This window comes from Indicator indicator, chromosome 12 (genome assembly GCF_027791375.1).
Source record: "Indicator indicator isolate 239-I01 chromosome 12, UM_Iind_1.1, whole genome shotgun sequence".
Classification (NCBI taxonomy): Eukaryota; Metazoa; Chordata; class Aves; order Piciformes; family Indicatoridae; genus Indicator; species Indicator indicator.
The window spans coordinates 26248144-26263963 of NC_072021.1; the positions used below are offsets into that span (position 1 = coordinate 26248144).

A 15820-nucleotide genomic window follows, 5' to 3' on the forward strand; every position below is an offset into this window, starting at 1 on the left:
ATTCAGAAGGCATTGAGAGGCCCTGCAGAAATAATGGCTATATTCTGGGCAGGAGAAAACAAAACAAAACAAGAAAATCTATCTATCTTAAGCTAAGCTAAAATACCTAATTTTTTCAGTTATAGGAAGGTGTCTAAAGACAGTCATCCTGATTGTGATTTCCCTCATGACTGTCCATCTAAGATCAAAATACCTGTTGAGGTAAAAGGTACAGGCTATAAGACCTACAAAACTCCAAATCCATAGAGAGCACTCTTGGAAGATGAATTGGTCAGAAGTACTACAGAAACTGGTGGTAGTTGCTGCCCATGAAACCTCTATCTGCCTCTTTCTGGTATTGCTGGTTTTCACTATGTAGTTCTTGCTGTCTGAGAGTAAATCTAGTCTTATTCTAAGCTACATCCTATGTCAAGTTAATTAAAAATAATAAAAACACATCTGGCATAAACCAAACAACTATATTCAGTAACAAAAGCTCCTGAGAGAGACGCAGGCTCAAGTCAATTCATATTTCAACACACTGCTATTGAGAGATGATCTTTCATTAAATATTGACTTGAGTTTGATTTCTTTGGCTTCTTCTAACTGCTATCTTTGGTCTTGGAATGTAAGTGCAACTATCCAAGTTCAGCTGTGACAGCTAGTACCTGGCAGACAGTGCACACCTGAGTAGTGCTGCACTCCATTGCAAGGTATGAGTGTGCACCATGTCTAGTGTGAGACAGTTTGGAGCAAGAGCTCTACCCCTGCCTCCAGATTTTAAGTGGAAGGAGTCAGATGATACATGAATAGAGTGTTACAGCATCTTATTGTTCACCAACTGCAACACAACAGATTTTAGGAACAGTTCCCCCTGTTCCCTTCTACCTTGCAGGCTTCAGGTTGCAGGACAGTTTCATCATTATATGTGGTGGCCTTCAGGAATATCTTAATCCACCTCACATGATCCTGCAATATACAAACCCCTTACTATTTGCTTAAAAAAAAGAATAATACTTGATCAGTACATCTGCTACGAAGTAGTCAAAACAGGATTATATAAATGCGTGGTTTACTCAAATGCTGTTAGCCATTGCTGCTGTTGTAGGAAGGTAAGTATGGTATTGCAGAAGTCAGCAATGTAATTGTATTGGCCTTGAATTTTTTTTTTTTAAGAATTGTAGTATCAAGTCTTATAGAGAAGCTAAATGTTATGTTAGAGACCAGAAGAATAACTCCAGAACATCCTTTACTGTTGCTAAAATCAGGGATATTGTTCAGTAATTTGGTGGCAAATTCTGGACAACTCCTTCACTACACCTGACCCTCACGATGTGAGCACTGCCCTCTGTGCATGCAATGCCAACACCTCAGTGATCCCAAACCAAGGCACTCAAACACAGTCAGACCTGTTAGCATTGATGAATCTGCAACAACTCAGGACATGCTTGTCTATGAGAAATGACTGAATGGTAATCAGTAATTAAACAACACCTATTGGCTAAAACAACTCACAACCCCCCCCCAAAAAAAAACCAAAAAAACAAACAACCAAGAAAATCACAAAGTAGATGAACTACTACAATGAATTCAGCCTTGGGTTTCAGAAGAAGACTACTCTGGCTTCACTCTTTTAATTCCTTCTGACTTCTCGTCCCTTTAAAGGCTGGGGAGGCCGGAAGTTTCTCAGCAAGTAGCAGGCGACCTCATCCTCAGCAGTGCTCAGCAGGCTGCGGAATTTGGCTAGCTGCAAGCAAGAGAGATGTAAGGTTCAGCAGAAAACCCTCATGCTCATCCTAATGAAAAGGCAGGTAAGTAAACATTAAAGACATTTGTCACCTTTTTTCCTTCAAGGATGAATGGAAATGCATTTTTCTATGATGTTTGGGGAATAGCAATTTCACCATTTCTGTCTTTGCAAATGAAAATGATGAGTACCAAGAAAATCTCCCAAAATGTGTCAGAATGAAACTGTGCAGAAGGATTGTTTGTTTCATATATTCACATTTCATCTTCCATAATCTGATCTAAACTAGGACTTTAAATGTTTTTAGTTTGATTTTATAGCTTGGCAATTCTGAAATGTTTTGTGCAAAAAATGTAAGATTCTTTTCTATGTACCTGTGTATGTCTTCTCATTCAATGAGTATATTCCCAAATAACCTGGAATAGTAGGCATAGTGCTCTAGGAAGCTTCTGTAATCAGTGTTTTTTATATGTACTCAAATCAGGAGAGTTTCCAATTTTTTCCCTTGTGAAGACAGAGAACAAGTTATTCATACCTCAGTATAAGCTTCTCTGCTTAAGCTGATCTCAGCAGATCAGAGCTCTAAGCCTAAAGCTTGGGAACCTGAGTCTGATTTCCAACCTAAAGTTTATTATTTTTTCCAATTTCTAGCATTTCCAGTATTTGCACTTTTTATATACCACCATACTTCCCTTCTAGGTTAACAAAGGTAGAACAGCACAAAAAGAATTCCATTATAATACAGCATTATGTTGAATGGCACATTGCACCAAGAGCAAAAAAAAAAAAAAAACAAAACCCAAAATATTAAGGGTTACAGTGTGTCCTGAATATTGATTCTGCAGGTGACATACTTGCCAGTATCCAAGATGAGAAGCTATCTGTCTCCAGTGGGAAAAACCCTTTATACCGAAGATGATCAGCCCACTTGGTGGCACTGTTGCAGCATCGGTATGTAGCCTGACGCTTCATTTAACGAGAAATTCACAGATTCATAGAATGGTTTGGGGCCTTACAGATCATCTAGTTCCAAACCCCCTACCATGGACAGGGACACCTTCCACTGGACCTCACCCACCCAGGGAGGCATCCATGACCTCCCTGGGCAACCTGTCCCAGTGTTTCCCCACTGAGCTCAGTGTAAAGAATTTCTTCCTACTACCTAGTCTAAATCTGCCCCTCTCAAGCTTAAATCTGTTCTCTCTTGTCCTATCACCGCAAGACCTTACGTGTATAGAGATACTTTGTCCTTTGGAAATTTGATAATGTGTGCAATGCCAAGGTCTGCAAAACATGTATTTTTGGGTGGCATTTATAGTTTCAGGTCTCACAGAAGCAACATTTCTATAACAGTGAAAAGTCAAAAAATACCTGTTCAGAACAAACACTTATGGGCTCTCTCAGAACAATCCAGATGACACTCTCAAGAAGAGGTGGAACAGTGAGAGAGCCAAAGTAAGTCCAGTAGTCTAGGGACTTGGGAAGCAGACAGCTAGGATCAAAGTTTGTGAATAGTGCTTTTTTACCCTGTAAAAAAAAAAGAAAAAGGGTGGGGGAAAGAAAAGATCATTGTTATTATAAATTATATATATATAGCATTTTATTTCTTAAATAAAGTCTTTCTAAAAAGAAAAAAAAATACTCAGGGCAATACTATTTAAAAGCAATAGGCCAAGATAAATAATGCCAAATGAGGTAGAGCTTGTTTCACTATGGGGTGGGCTGGCAGCACCCTGCATAATCACAACAGGTGAGCCAGTGCCTTTCTGATGATGTCATAAAGTGTATTCTTCCCCTGTTACTCTTCTCATGGCAAGAAGATTTGTCAGAGACTAGGTTCTGGGAGGAATTAGCCTTTTCCTCTGATCTCCTGCTGCATAAAAACTATTCATTGTTTGCTTAGTTTTTAACTCTGCCTAACAAGAATGCTCCTAAACAGTCCCAAGTCAGAGTTAGATATGGTTAGCACTGAAACTTAGGGACCAGAGAACACAAAGGTTAAGGGAATAGTGGCCAGTTTCCCAATGAAACTCCAAAGCAATCCCCAATATTAGCATTCTTTGAGAAGCTTTCATTCACCTTGATTCTGATGGTGTCCAACTGGTCAGTAATCTTTTTCAGCTGAGGGTTGCATTCACCAATCTATTAACACCAGAGGGGAAAAAAAAATGTTTAAGCTCCAGAGAAAAACAGCAAAAATAAATAATCAAAAAGAAAATGCAAAATGAAACTTTTACATAACTTTACTTATGTGAGTGTGAGATCTGATGGATTTTGTGAGTATGAGCCTGTGACTAGCTGCTTGATAGTACTGGTCATAGAGAAGATACACTCCCTCCCTGACAATACTTCAGCTCCAGAAGACCCACAAACTTTACACTGCAGGGGAGTAAAAGCAATTTATTTTTCATGCTTTATATGCAGGATATTAAAAGATGCAGGCTTGTATCTGAAATGTAAATTGCTTCAAACAGTGAAAAATTAATTCTTATTTATGCACTAAGAAATCCAGCAAAATGTTCCTTGAATCCTTATAATGTAAACTGGTAAGACAGAATTACTGGAGCAGCTCTGAAGCAGCTGCTTGCAACGTCTCCATGACTGTGCCAGCACCAGCACTGGCTGTGCTCAGGAAGCTGTGACAGCTAGGCAGAAACCAGAGATTTGACCAAAGCCCTGTCCTTCATCATGTGTGAAGTCTCCATCTGCTTCTTCAAATGGATGGCAATGAAACTGTTGCAAGAGTTTAAATTCATCTTAAAACAGATGAAAGGTAAAAAGGTATATAACAATTACAAGGAAGTTCTCCAGTTTCTGTTTTACTATTTTTCAGAAACAACTAGGATCTCAGAAACAAAATGTGCAAGATTCATAGCTTCCTAGAATGGTTTAGGTTGGAAGGGACCTTAAAGATCATCTAGATCCAAGCCCTCCACCTTCCACTAGATCAGGTCATTCAAAGCCTCATCCACCTTGAACACCTCTAGGGAGGGGGCATCCACAAGCTCCCTGGGCAATCTGTTCCAGTGTCTCACCACCTCACTGTAAGGAATTTCTTTCTAACCTCCAGTCTAGATCTACCCTCCTCAAGCTTCAATCCAGTCCCTCTCATCCTCATCACCCCACATCCCAGCCCATGTAAACAGTCCCTTCCCAGATTTCTTGCAGGCCCCCTTCAGGTACTGGAAGCTGAACAGCCCCAACTCTTGCAGCCTGTCCCCACAGGGCAGGTGCTCCCGGCCTCTGATCATCTCCATGGACCTCCTCTGGACCTGCTCCAGCAGTTCCATGTCTCTCAACATCAATGCATTTGAATATATCAGATTGCTCTCCTAAAGAAACCTGACAGTCAAGTACAAGTTATTGGGATCCATACAGGGGCAGAGATAACCTCCACATTTTACATTGTACAAGAGTACAGACTAGGCAAACTGAGGAGTCTCACTGTCTTGAAAATCTCTTAATCTGATATTTTTAATTTTCAACTAAGATCAGCTTCCAAGTAAACAGTATGAAGGAAACTGTATGATTTGATGCCCATGTAATATAGGTGTCTCCTTTGCAATAATTGTAACAGCCATCACCATTATCCCTTTGGACTCATAATGCTGATTTATTAGGAGAGCTGGGGCATTCTTTTCTTACCTGCAGAAATACAGCCATGACTGCTAATCCATCTGACTGACGAGCTGCCTCAACAAAACTGGAATACTTCTCTGAGTTCCAATGGACCACATGAAGCTGGAAAGCAAGAGGCACAGACAGCATCAACTCTCGCTGAACTCAAATAGTCACAAATTAATGCTACACCTTTACTGGTTTTAATGCTCTACTTTACTCTTTTCCATCCAGAACCACTCAGTGTTCTACATTGTTTTAAATTGGTAAATATATAGTTCACACAAATACAATATACAAATAGCCATTGTCAGTGACTGGGACTGTGCAAAATTTAGCAGCAACCCACACAGTAGAGTGCCTGGCAAACTACTGCTGGGTTCCCAGATTTTAAACAGAGAAGCTAAGACAAGCTATTTTATACTTATATAACTGCAGCTTTTAAATCCATTTTTAGTACAGCTGATTTTAAAAAGTGATTGAAAATCATGAGAAAGTTACTAGTTTCTCCTCTTTCTCCTTAATCAAGTGTTCAGTAACATTAATCAGCCACATAAATAGCTAGAAAATAGGCAGGGGAATGCACATTAAAGTTGCACTGACCCTTTTTCCCTTGTTTAGTTTAAGCTGAACATCAAAATTTCATTTCTGAATGTAATTGTCTATGATTGTCAGTAGTAAGGCACTTCCAAGCAGCTGATTATCTCACACGAGCATTTGCATTTCCAATGTGCTTTATTCTGGAGCTGTCCTGTGGTAGTTGCTTAAGTAGCTTAAAGATACTACCTAGCCAGGAGGGGAAAGAAAAGCTCTGTGATGTCTATCCCCATACCAACTCAGTCCTTTCTGCTAAGCCAGGTTTTCTAAATCCTGGCCATGCTCCTGGTTCCCGGGAAGTTCCAGGACATCACAGCCTTGAGCAACGGTCCAACTGCCAAACTAGAGAGAGCACAAACACTCACACAGGGCTTAAGACCAAGTACTTCACAAACATTAATTACTCTCACAAATCCTCAGTGGATTAGTAAATTTGATTACCCATAGTTTTTAGATAAGGAAAGAGAGGCTCAGAAGCAGGGCATGAGACTGGCTTTTCTAAAATTGGTGACTATCTTTTCAGACTTTTGACTTTATTGGAGGGCTGAAAAGCAGCTGTGCTGAGTGACTTAAACTGATAGGAACTCTTGAAAAAAAAAAGGCTTCCTTCTGGAACACTTCAGCTTTGGAGCACTTCAAAACCTCAAAAGTAAGAGAAATTTAGGACAGCTGGAAGCTGCTTTGAAGATTTTATATGGGAAGCAATGTAGTTGTATGGCTGAAATCAGGATCTAGAGTGTGAACATTTTTTCATTTTTATCTCAATCCATGCTTAGCCTCTGAGTTTCAATTTTGCTTATCTGTAAAATGAAGCTCTTAGTTCGTGCTGCAGAATATAATTACTGTTTGTTAAGCACTTGGGCTCTAAACTGCTGAAACATTAGTTCCAGCAAGAAAGGAATCACACTGATTTGTTACACATGTATGCTCATGATGAAACACATGCTGGCTTACAGCTTCAGAGATCCTTGAAGGAAAGTTGCTAAGAATATCATAAGTTCAAGCATTCTCAGGTGCATTAGTATCCTGGAGCTCACAGTGCCTGCACGACTCACTATTATAAGTCCACAAAACCTACGTTGAACAACTTTTAAACAATTACATTTTTACATACAGAAGAAGGAAACAGATACTCAGAATTGACTTTTATTGTAGATTTTTTTTAAAAGGAAAAAAACCAACAAAGAACAAAAGAGGAATTTCCCACAACTAATTAAAACCCACTCCCACACTCCCTCTTAGCTTTGCCCATACCCCCCAAACCAACCCCTGCAGAAACCAAAGCCCCCAAACAGAGCTGTGAAACACTTTTTGGGTACAGCCCCGTTCTCAATGGCTTGTGACTTCTCTTTAAGGAATATATTCCGTCTTACCACCGCTCTGTCACTGCAGCTTGTGAGGAGACCTTGATCAGACCATACGTTGCCACAAAGAATGGAGTCATGGATCCCTTCTGCTTCCGGTGGGCTTAAGGGGATGAACTTTGCAGTCGTCTTTACCTGTACACTAATTCTTTCTTCAGTTCAGCTGATGCTTTTTCTTGAAATCTTATTCATCTTCATTAAGAAGGTGAGCACTGAAACCATCTTCATGTCTCCTTTTGAGGTATTTTCTTTTTTGTGTAAACAGTGCTCAGAAGCCTTGATCTTAATTCTGGGTTTCTTATCCCAAAGCCAAAGCGACATCTAGACAGCTTCTTGTGGCGGATTACCCGACCAACAGGTACTGGAAAGGTTTTTAGACTGTCTAGAAATTCAGACATATTTTCTCCTTCCATTTGGTTTCTTAGATGGGAAACACATATATATTTTCTCAGCTAGAAATTTGGTTTTGGTACTTAATGGTTTTAAAGCACCTTTATTAATTCTTTATATTCCATCTCACCTGGTTCCTGTGGAAAACATAAGCCTTTAAACACTGCAAATGTCACTTTTTCTCCATTAGTGTTAGAAAAATGATTTTTTTTCCCTGACCTCTATCTCTTATAGCATTTTCAGTCAAATCTGATCACATCACTGTGCATACATTTTTCTTCTTTAGTATTATGCCTTTTATTTGTCCATTACCAAGTATTTTTACACTTTTTACTTCTTTTTAACCCCAGAAAACTCTTCTACTGTCTGAAGTATGTGCGCAGCACTCCTAAGTCTTGCATAATCTTTACACTGCACAGGCCCCAAATCAAACAACTTTGTGTAACTGAAGCTGACTTTGAAAATATTCTCCAAAGAAGAGACAGTGAAAGACAGTTTAAAATAACTCTTGAACATTAAATCTTGCTCTTATCAAGATCTTGTCTTCCGTACTCCTTTTTTAATCCTCTCCAAAGCTTTCAAATAGGTTCTCCTTTGAGAAAGGACCAAACATGCAACACATCAGGAAGATTGCTTGTCTTTCAGTAAAATGAAGGGAGAACGAAAGGTGGGAACAGGAGGAGCAACATTATTCTCACAGTGGAAAACTAGTCACAAGCTTAGATGTACAGATGATTCCATGTAAAACCTTACCTCTGCTGCATACTTCATCCCATCCACTGCATGCTCGGAGCCGGCTTCATCGTTGGACCCCCAATGGAAGTGAATCTGGCGCAGCCTGTAGGTCCCACTGAGAGGCCCCCCGGTCAGCACTGGAAACCCAAGCAGAGGAAAAGGCTTCACTGCAGGCACAAGAGCTGCTACCCACATCTCTAACCTCACATGAGACTTCAGTCTTCAGACAGTCCTCTACTTCTTCTCAAAAGTTGTCTTGGATGGCTTCCTGTTTCTTTTAAGTACTACAGGAACCCTCACTTGTTCAGGATATGACTTTTAAAATTGCATTTCTGTGTAGATGTGTGTGTTATGGCTTACTAAAGGGTATGTTTGTTATCACCAGGTTCATCTTGCTATGGGTTGGATATCTCGGAAGATGGGAAAATGTTTCTGTTTTGCCAGTGGTTTCCTCTCTTGAATATATTTAAAAGAATCACTGAGAAATTAAGCTTAAAATACAGATTTTATGAATAAAAGGGAGGATCAAAAATATCATTGCTCTCTCCCAACTTCCTGAGGAGAGGAAGTAGAGAGGGAGATGCTGAGATCTTCCCTCCAGGGGAGGTCTAGACTGGATATTAGGAAGCGTTTCTTTACCGAGAGAGTGGTCAAACTGGGACAGGCTTCCTAGAGAGGGTTCGATGCCCCAAGCTGGTCAGCCCTGAAGTGGTCAGGCAGTTGAACTACATGACTGTTGTAGGTCCCTTCCAGTTGAAATAGTCTAGTCTAGTCAGCTTAGCACATATGAGTGGGCTTTTCGTTTTGCTTTTGCAAGTCCTCATCTTTTGAGGATCAGAGTTGCACCTCTGCACAAGTGGTGCATTCACATTATGAATCACATTCAGAAAGGCTCCTTATTGACTGCAAAACTAACCGCTCCACCTTCCCAGCTCCATATCTCCTCTGAGGGCTTGGTAATTTCCCTGGGCTGGTGCACTGGCTCATCATGGAGTTTTTAATGGGGAAAGATGGGAGCTTTAATCAAATGGTTTTTAAATTAAGAGCACTGGAGAGGACAATAGTAACTTTTTTATCTATTATAGGTTTAGTCCAGAACCTAAGCAATGTTAGGAACAAAATACACTAAATAAAGATGAAAGAAGAATTTTTTAAGCTGCCTATCTGTGAATACAAGTAGCTTGGCTAATGAAAAGGAACTGGGGATATTTATCTGTGGGGGAAAAATAGATAACCTCCTTAAAACATCAACTCAAAAACATGCTTCTACAGGGATCACTTGGGATATATTTTGTTTGTTTTGTATTGGCTCTTTCCTGACACAAGAAGTCCAGGTATGGATTGTAAAAAGGGAAAAAAATGTATAACCAAACCTGCAGCTAAAGTCAGGTAAGAGACTTGAGCGATTCAGTTGGAATGAACCTGTAATGAGACACAAAGGATTCATCTGCAGTGAGAGAGAGCAGCATTTGAAAAGTTGTACACAACACCGTTCAAACTGGAGTGCTGGCACTGTCTAGCTGGTTGAGGTGGATCAAATCATCGTTGAGAAAATGGAACCCCAGCACTTTCTGAGAAATGCAACCTCAAAATTGTGTCCAAATATGTTCCCACATTGCATCATGCTGAAAGGCAGGGGGAAAAAAGGAATCTCTCATCTGGTGAGACGTGCCCAGGCCGTATGTGCTCTATTCAGGAAACAGCTGAAGAAGATACAGTGGAAAGGAAAGAAACAAACCTGATTTGTTGATGGTGTCATCAAACTCAACACTGGTGGAGTGCCCGTTGTTAAGGATGATTTTGGCAGAAGCTGGATCATAACTGGGATTTAGAGGACGGAGAGAGGGGTCATACTTGGTTTCCTCAGTTTTGATGTCAATGGGTGACTGACGGTCTCCATTGGCGACAGGAAAAACCTCATTCCAGTGGGCAGGCCCTGCAATGCATTGGAGAAGTCTAAATTGATAGCAGTGCCTTGCTTCATATGAAAGAAGACTCTGCTTGAATTGTTCTTGTTTGTACCTTCTAAATTCAAAAAGGGTGCATCAGAAAAACACAGATCAAAATATTCTGCTACTTTTGCTGTACCAAATTGCAACAGCAGTTCTTGGACCCCTTTATCTACCTTGCATAGTGTATCTAACTCTATTTGACCTTTGAGCAAGGCCACATGCAGTAGGTAGATAATTATTCACATAATTATTAAGATTCAATTCAACTATGGACAAGATATAGCCAATAAAGGGTCAGTCAAGTCAAGCATCCTAGCAAGTATCTAACAGGCACTGTGTACCAATACATTTTTGACATGCTATTTTTTGCCTAATACCATGTCTCATTATATCTCCAAGAATTGCCTCTTATCTATCCCAAATACCTGCATTAAGGGTTTTTTAATAGCTTAGTCACTGGCTGCAAAAGACCTTCTGCTGACTACACTGGACAAGACAAAAAGGCTGAGTGGTGGCATGGACTCTCCTGGGGCTTGATGGCAGTGTCTGCAAGCTAAACATTGCTGCACAACTGATCACCTCCTACAGGCGCATCAATCCTGCAAACCAGGTGTCACAACACAAGAGAGTCACCCTCTACTCATAGAGTCTACACAGGCACACATACACACACACATGCATAGTGCTGACAAAATCAGCAAACAACAGGAACTCTCAGAACAGCACTGCCTGCACAAGGTTTCCATTTCTACCACCTCCTGCCAAAAAAATGACAGTAGACCTTCCAGACACAGTTGCACCACCATTCACTAGAGTTAGCTAGACATCAAAACACTAAAGAAGTTTTTAGTACTAGTGATCTCGAGTTAACCTTCCTCTCTCCATGCAAGCTAAGCTGAAAGCCAGCTGAAAAGCAATGCCTCTGTAAATCAAGAATGTGGATGTAAGAAAAATGGAATGTCATTCTCAGATAGTAAGACACAATTAACAGAGGAGACGTGTAAGGTGCCTGTTCTTACGTACTAAACATCAGAGAGTCCTCAGTAAGAACATATGTACCATTGGTGAACTATATTTAAATAATAGACAACATGGAAAGAGGCTAAAGAAGAAAAATAGGAATGAGTTGCTTGGAAAATATGTTCTATAAGGTAAAGGTAGAAAATAAGGTTTAGGATGGAAATGAAGGCCAGGTAAGGGAAAAGGGAAAAGTCTGCAGTATTATAAAGAGCATAGCACTTGTTTTTCCTCCAGGCTTATCATGGTTAAGAAGCATGATAACTGAGACTGGATATAGTAAAATCTTACATGTGAGCATGTGAAACTGATCTTGTAAAATCTGCGTCACTGGAAATTCTCATAAATCCCTATACTGAAGGTAATTGATCTCAGTCTAAGAATCAGCACGTTGGTTTGGGTCTTTGTGGATGGCTTAGCACTTAAACATGATGACAAAAAAAAAAAAAAAAAAAAAAAAAGTTACACTGTGATTAATAGCCAAACATCAAAAATTGTCAGCAGTTTTCTCTCCTTCACTTCAATAGAAATGAACACAGCTCAGAGACTCACAGGTGCTAAGACAGCCCAAGCAGTAAATCAGGGAAGGATGTGCCTCCAGGCATGGTGGGGAAGCATTCTGCACAGCCACCTGGGCAGAGACTGAGCCTTCTCTCAGCAGCACAAAAAAATGGAAGAGGGAAGGAGTAGCTTGTAAAGACCAGCCTAAAACTTAATCTTCGGGCGGAACAAAGGCAAAGACCTTCAGTCCTGAGTTTGTTAAGAAGACTCTGTTAATGACTTCATCAAGTAAACTTGTTAAGGAAAATACTTTTGAGGCAGAAGATAAAAATCCTACTTGGTTTTAAACGCAGAACTTTAACTCTTCTCTCTTCACAAATGGTCATGAAAGCTCTTTGATATTTTAATTGCATCTGATACATCTTTAATTGTGTTTAGATCATGGTACCCTGTAGTTGGGGATGTAAGTTTTATTCATAAGAAGCACCACCCCATCAGTTATACTTAACTGCTGTGATTTGGGATGCTTAGAAAAAGCTTATTGCTGTTTAATTTTAATGTTTCAGGCAGACCTTAACTGAGGAAAGGCAAAATATAGTTATGTGCTTAGCTACTTGGTACTACTGCTTTATCTCAGAAATAAATACGGTTATTGTACATTAATTATTATGAATTGTTTGCATTCAGAAATACTCTGAGTGTGTCAAAAAGAGGACCCAAGGTTGTGACTCTGTCATTAGCTAATTATTCAACAATAAACTTCAGTTCTAAAAAGACATTGTACCTGTTTTGGTACTTGTCCTTAGCTCAGATGACTAAAACCATGTTTTGCTATGATGATTAAGCATCTCCCAGTAACAAAAGACTGCCACACAGTTGACCTTTCAAATTTAATCCTGTGTATAAGTTAGCCAATGTCCTTTTACACAGATATGCCATGTATGCAGACACGTGGAATATTTGACAGTTTACTTCATGCAAACGATTTATGTTGCAGTTATTATTGCTAAGGAGCAAATGACTTTTCTTTTGACTTAAAAAAACAAACAGTGCTTTTATCACTGCATCACTGCGACTAACAAATGCAGAACTCAGAGTAAATGCAGATGTCTTTCCAACTCTTCAGGAAGTCAACTTTAATATAGGACTGCACTATACTTAATTAATTTCACTTTGATTCTACCTCGGTTGCAAAAGTTAATCTTAGTTTCAAGGAAACTATTTTCAGGGTCATGCAAGGCAACAAAATTTTTCAAGAATTAGAGTAATCTACTGCATCTGCTACTCAGCCAAACAAGAAACAAGCAAAACCGTGGGGAAAAAAAAAAGAAAAAGAAAGAGATGAGTAATAAATCTGATTTTAAGGAAGAGTGCTTATGTGTTGGATATCCATGCCTCTCTCCTTTAGTTTCCTCTGAGATGCAGGGGGAAGGAGGTGGAGATGCAGGGGGAAGGAGGATGAAGAACCACCTACCCTGTAGCTACTGGGAACTCCAAGAAAGGAGAGAGAGAAAGTCAGACTCCACCCCAAATATGTTATCAGTCAGTAAACAGAATTTTATTGGAGAAATGGGGCCTCAAGCAAGGTCCAGGGCCACCCTGATACAATTTCTGGTGCCCTCCCCTTCCTAGAAGATGAGAATAGCAGAGGAGGAAGGGAAAGTGGACTTCTTATCTGGACAGTGCAGGTGAAGTCCACAGCACCCTTGGAAACAGAGAAACAAATTTGAAAAATGCTCATTTACATCTTCAAGGGAGTGGTAGACTGCACAAGAGTAGATAACACACCTTAATCATTGCAACATCACTGCTGTCCACCACCACCCAGTTTTTCAGGAAAAGTACATCTATCCAGAAAAGGTGGAACAGAAGGGCCGGGGTTAGGACTTGTGCAAACAGCAGTCCAAACTCTCGGTAATAGTCTATCTGAAGCATATTCCTACTGGTAGTAGCAGTACATGCAAATATATAGCTCTCCCTTTACAGCCATGGGGTTTTATTTCTCTGGGCATTATAATGAGAACATAAGTGATGCCTTTTTTTTTTTTTTTTTTTTTAATCAGAGCTGAGTCTCCAGTTACAAAAGCGCTTTCATTTTCACCTGCATGACTTGTGAGCCGGCCTGTGTGCAGGAGCAGCGTTTGCATCACTTACAATGCAAAACAGAGGAAAGTCTTTAACGCTGTTGATGAGCACATCTTGGGACTTCAAAGACCGACAAGATTAAGGAAAGCATGAAACAACTAAAATCCCCAAGCATCTCCTCTGATGTGCGTAATTATACATTCAAATGACCGATGCTGGAACCTAACATTTTCCACCGGCTGAGAGAAGCAGCACACAGCAAAATCAGAGAGCTCACACAGCAGCTCCCTTCGGTGTGACCGTCTAACAAACACTCACAAGTGACCAACCAGACAAGCAAACGGAATTCTAAAAGGGAGAGCGACCCGGTTCGGAGCCAGCGCTGGTCCCCGACTCGCGGATGATGGAATGCTTCTGTCAGCAGCCAGCCTAGCATCGCTCCCAGGCAAAAATACACTCGCTTTCACGTTGCGAAGCCTCGGCAGCACTTCAGCTCATTCAGCTTTCTCCCAGGCTGGGGAGCTGCCGAAGTCACCTGCACAAGCTGCCCTCGGCAGTGCTCCGCAGGCCGAGGAAGGAGCGACCGCCGCGACGGCCCCTCGGAAGGCGCCCCGGTCCCTCTCTGCTGCCCACCTTACCGTTGTGCTCCTCGTATCCCCAGTGCAGCATGGCTCTGATTTCCTGCTGGGACGGGACGGGCTGAGACGGGAGTAGACGGCCGCACCGTCACCGCCGCCCTCTTTGAAGGCGACGGGCGGTGACGCCCCGATGCTCGGGCGCCGATAAGGAGCCGGCAGCGCTCCGCGCCCGCCCAGCCCGGTCCCGGCCCCATCCCTATCCCTGCCGGTCCTCGCCCCTGTCCCTGCAGGTCATATCCCGCAGCCTTCCACCACCCAGCGTGCCCCTAGCAGGGAACCGCTCCAAGAGAACGCTAAAGGTGTGTCACTCCTCCACCAGCCGCCCTTCCGCGCAGGGTACGAGTGCGGCAAAGACAGACGGGGGATAAATGCCTGTTCTTGGGACTATCTCCCTTGCCCGTTCCTGCCAGTTTCCCCCCTCCCCAGAGTAGCACCGCTATCTGTGGAGGTGTTTAAAAGAGGCAGAAATGTGGTGCTGAGGGACATGGTTTAGTACTAGCCTTAGCAGAGTTGGAGAGTATTTGGACTCATTGATGTTTAAAGGTCTTCTCCAGCCCAAAAGATTCCGTGAGCTACGCAAGCACAGCAAGGCGAGGGAGTCTGCCTGGCCCCCGCTGCCCACCCGGCTGGAAGGGACCCCAAGGATCATCTGGGCCAGCCTTCCTAGACGATAGTGCAGTTTAAATGAGACGGTCCAGCACCCTGTTAAAGCTGAGTCTTGAAACTGAACAGTATAGGAGAACCCACTACAGATGAACAGATTCAGATTGCATGGGGTTGGAAGGGATCATAGAATCATAGAATCAGTCAGGGTTAGAAGGGACCACAAGGATCATCTAGTTCCAACCCCCCTGCCATGGGCAGGGACACCTCACACTAGATCAGGCTGGCTACAGCTTCATCCAGCCTGGCCTTAAACATCTGCAGGGATGGGGCCCCAACCACCTCCCTGGACAACCCATTCCAGGCTCTCACCACTCTCATGGTGAAGAACTTCTTCCTCACGTCCAGCCTCAATCTCCCCACTTCCAGCTTCAATCTCCCCACTTCCAGCTTTATTCCATTCCCCCTAGTCCTATCACTACCTGATATCCTAAAACGTCCCTCCCCAGCTTTCTTGTAGGCCCCCTTCAAATATTGAAAAGCCACAATAAGGTCACCTCGGAGCCTACTCTTCTCCATACTGAACAGCCCCAA

General features: G+C 41.8%; 1 protein-coding gene across 1 annotated transcript; it reads right to left on the minus strand.

The window, feature by feature from the left end:
* Nucleotides 1–1540: 1540 nt before the first annotated feature.
* LOC128970447 (carbonic anhydrase 13-like) lies at nt 1541–14678 on the minus strand. The gene is made up of 7 exons (XM_054385631.1): nt 14624–14678; nt 10169–10366; nt 8449–8567; nt 5372–5467; nt 3806–3868; nt 3098–3253; nt 1541–1726 (listed from the first exon to the last, which is right to left on the minus strand). Exons 1-7 carry the CDS (start codon nt 14652–14654, stop codon nt 1613–1615), a joined length of 777 nt encoding a protein of 258 aa, XP_054241606.1. The 5' UTR covers nt 14655–14678; the 3' UTR covers nt 1541–1612.
* Between the last annotated feature and the right edge of the window lie 1142 nt (nt 14679–15820).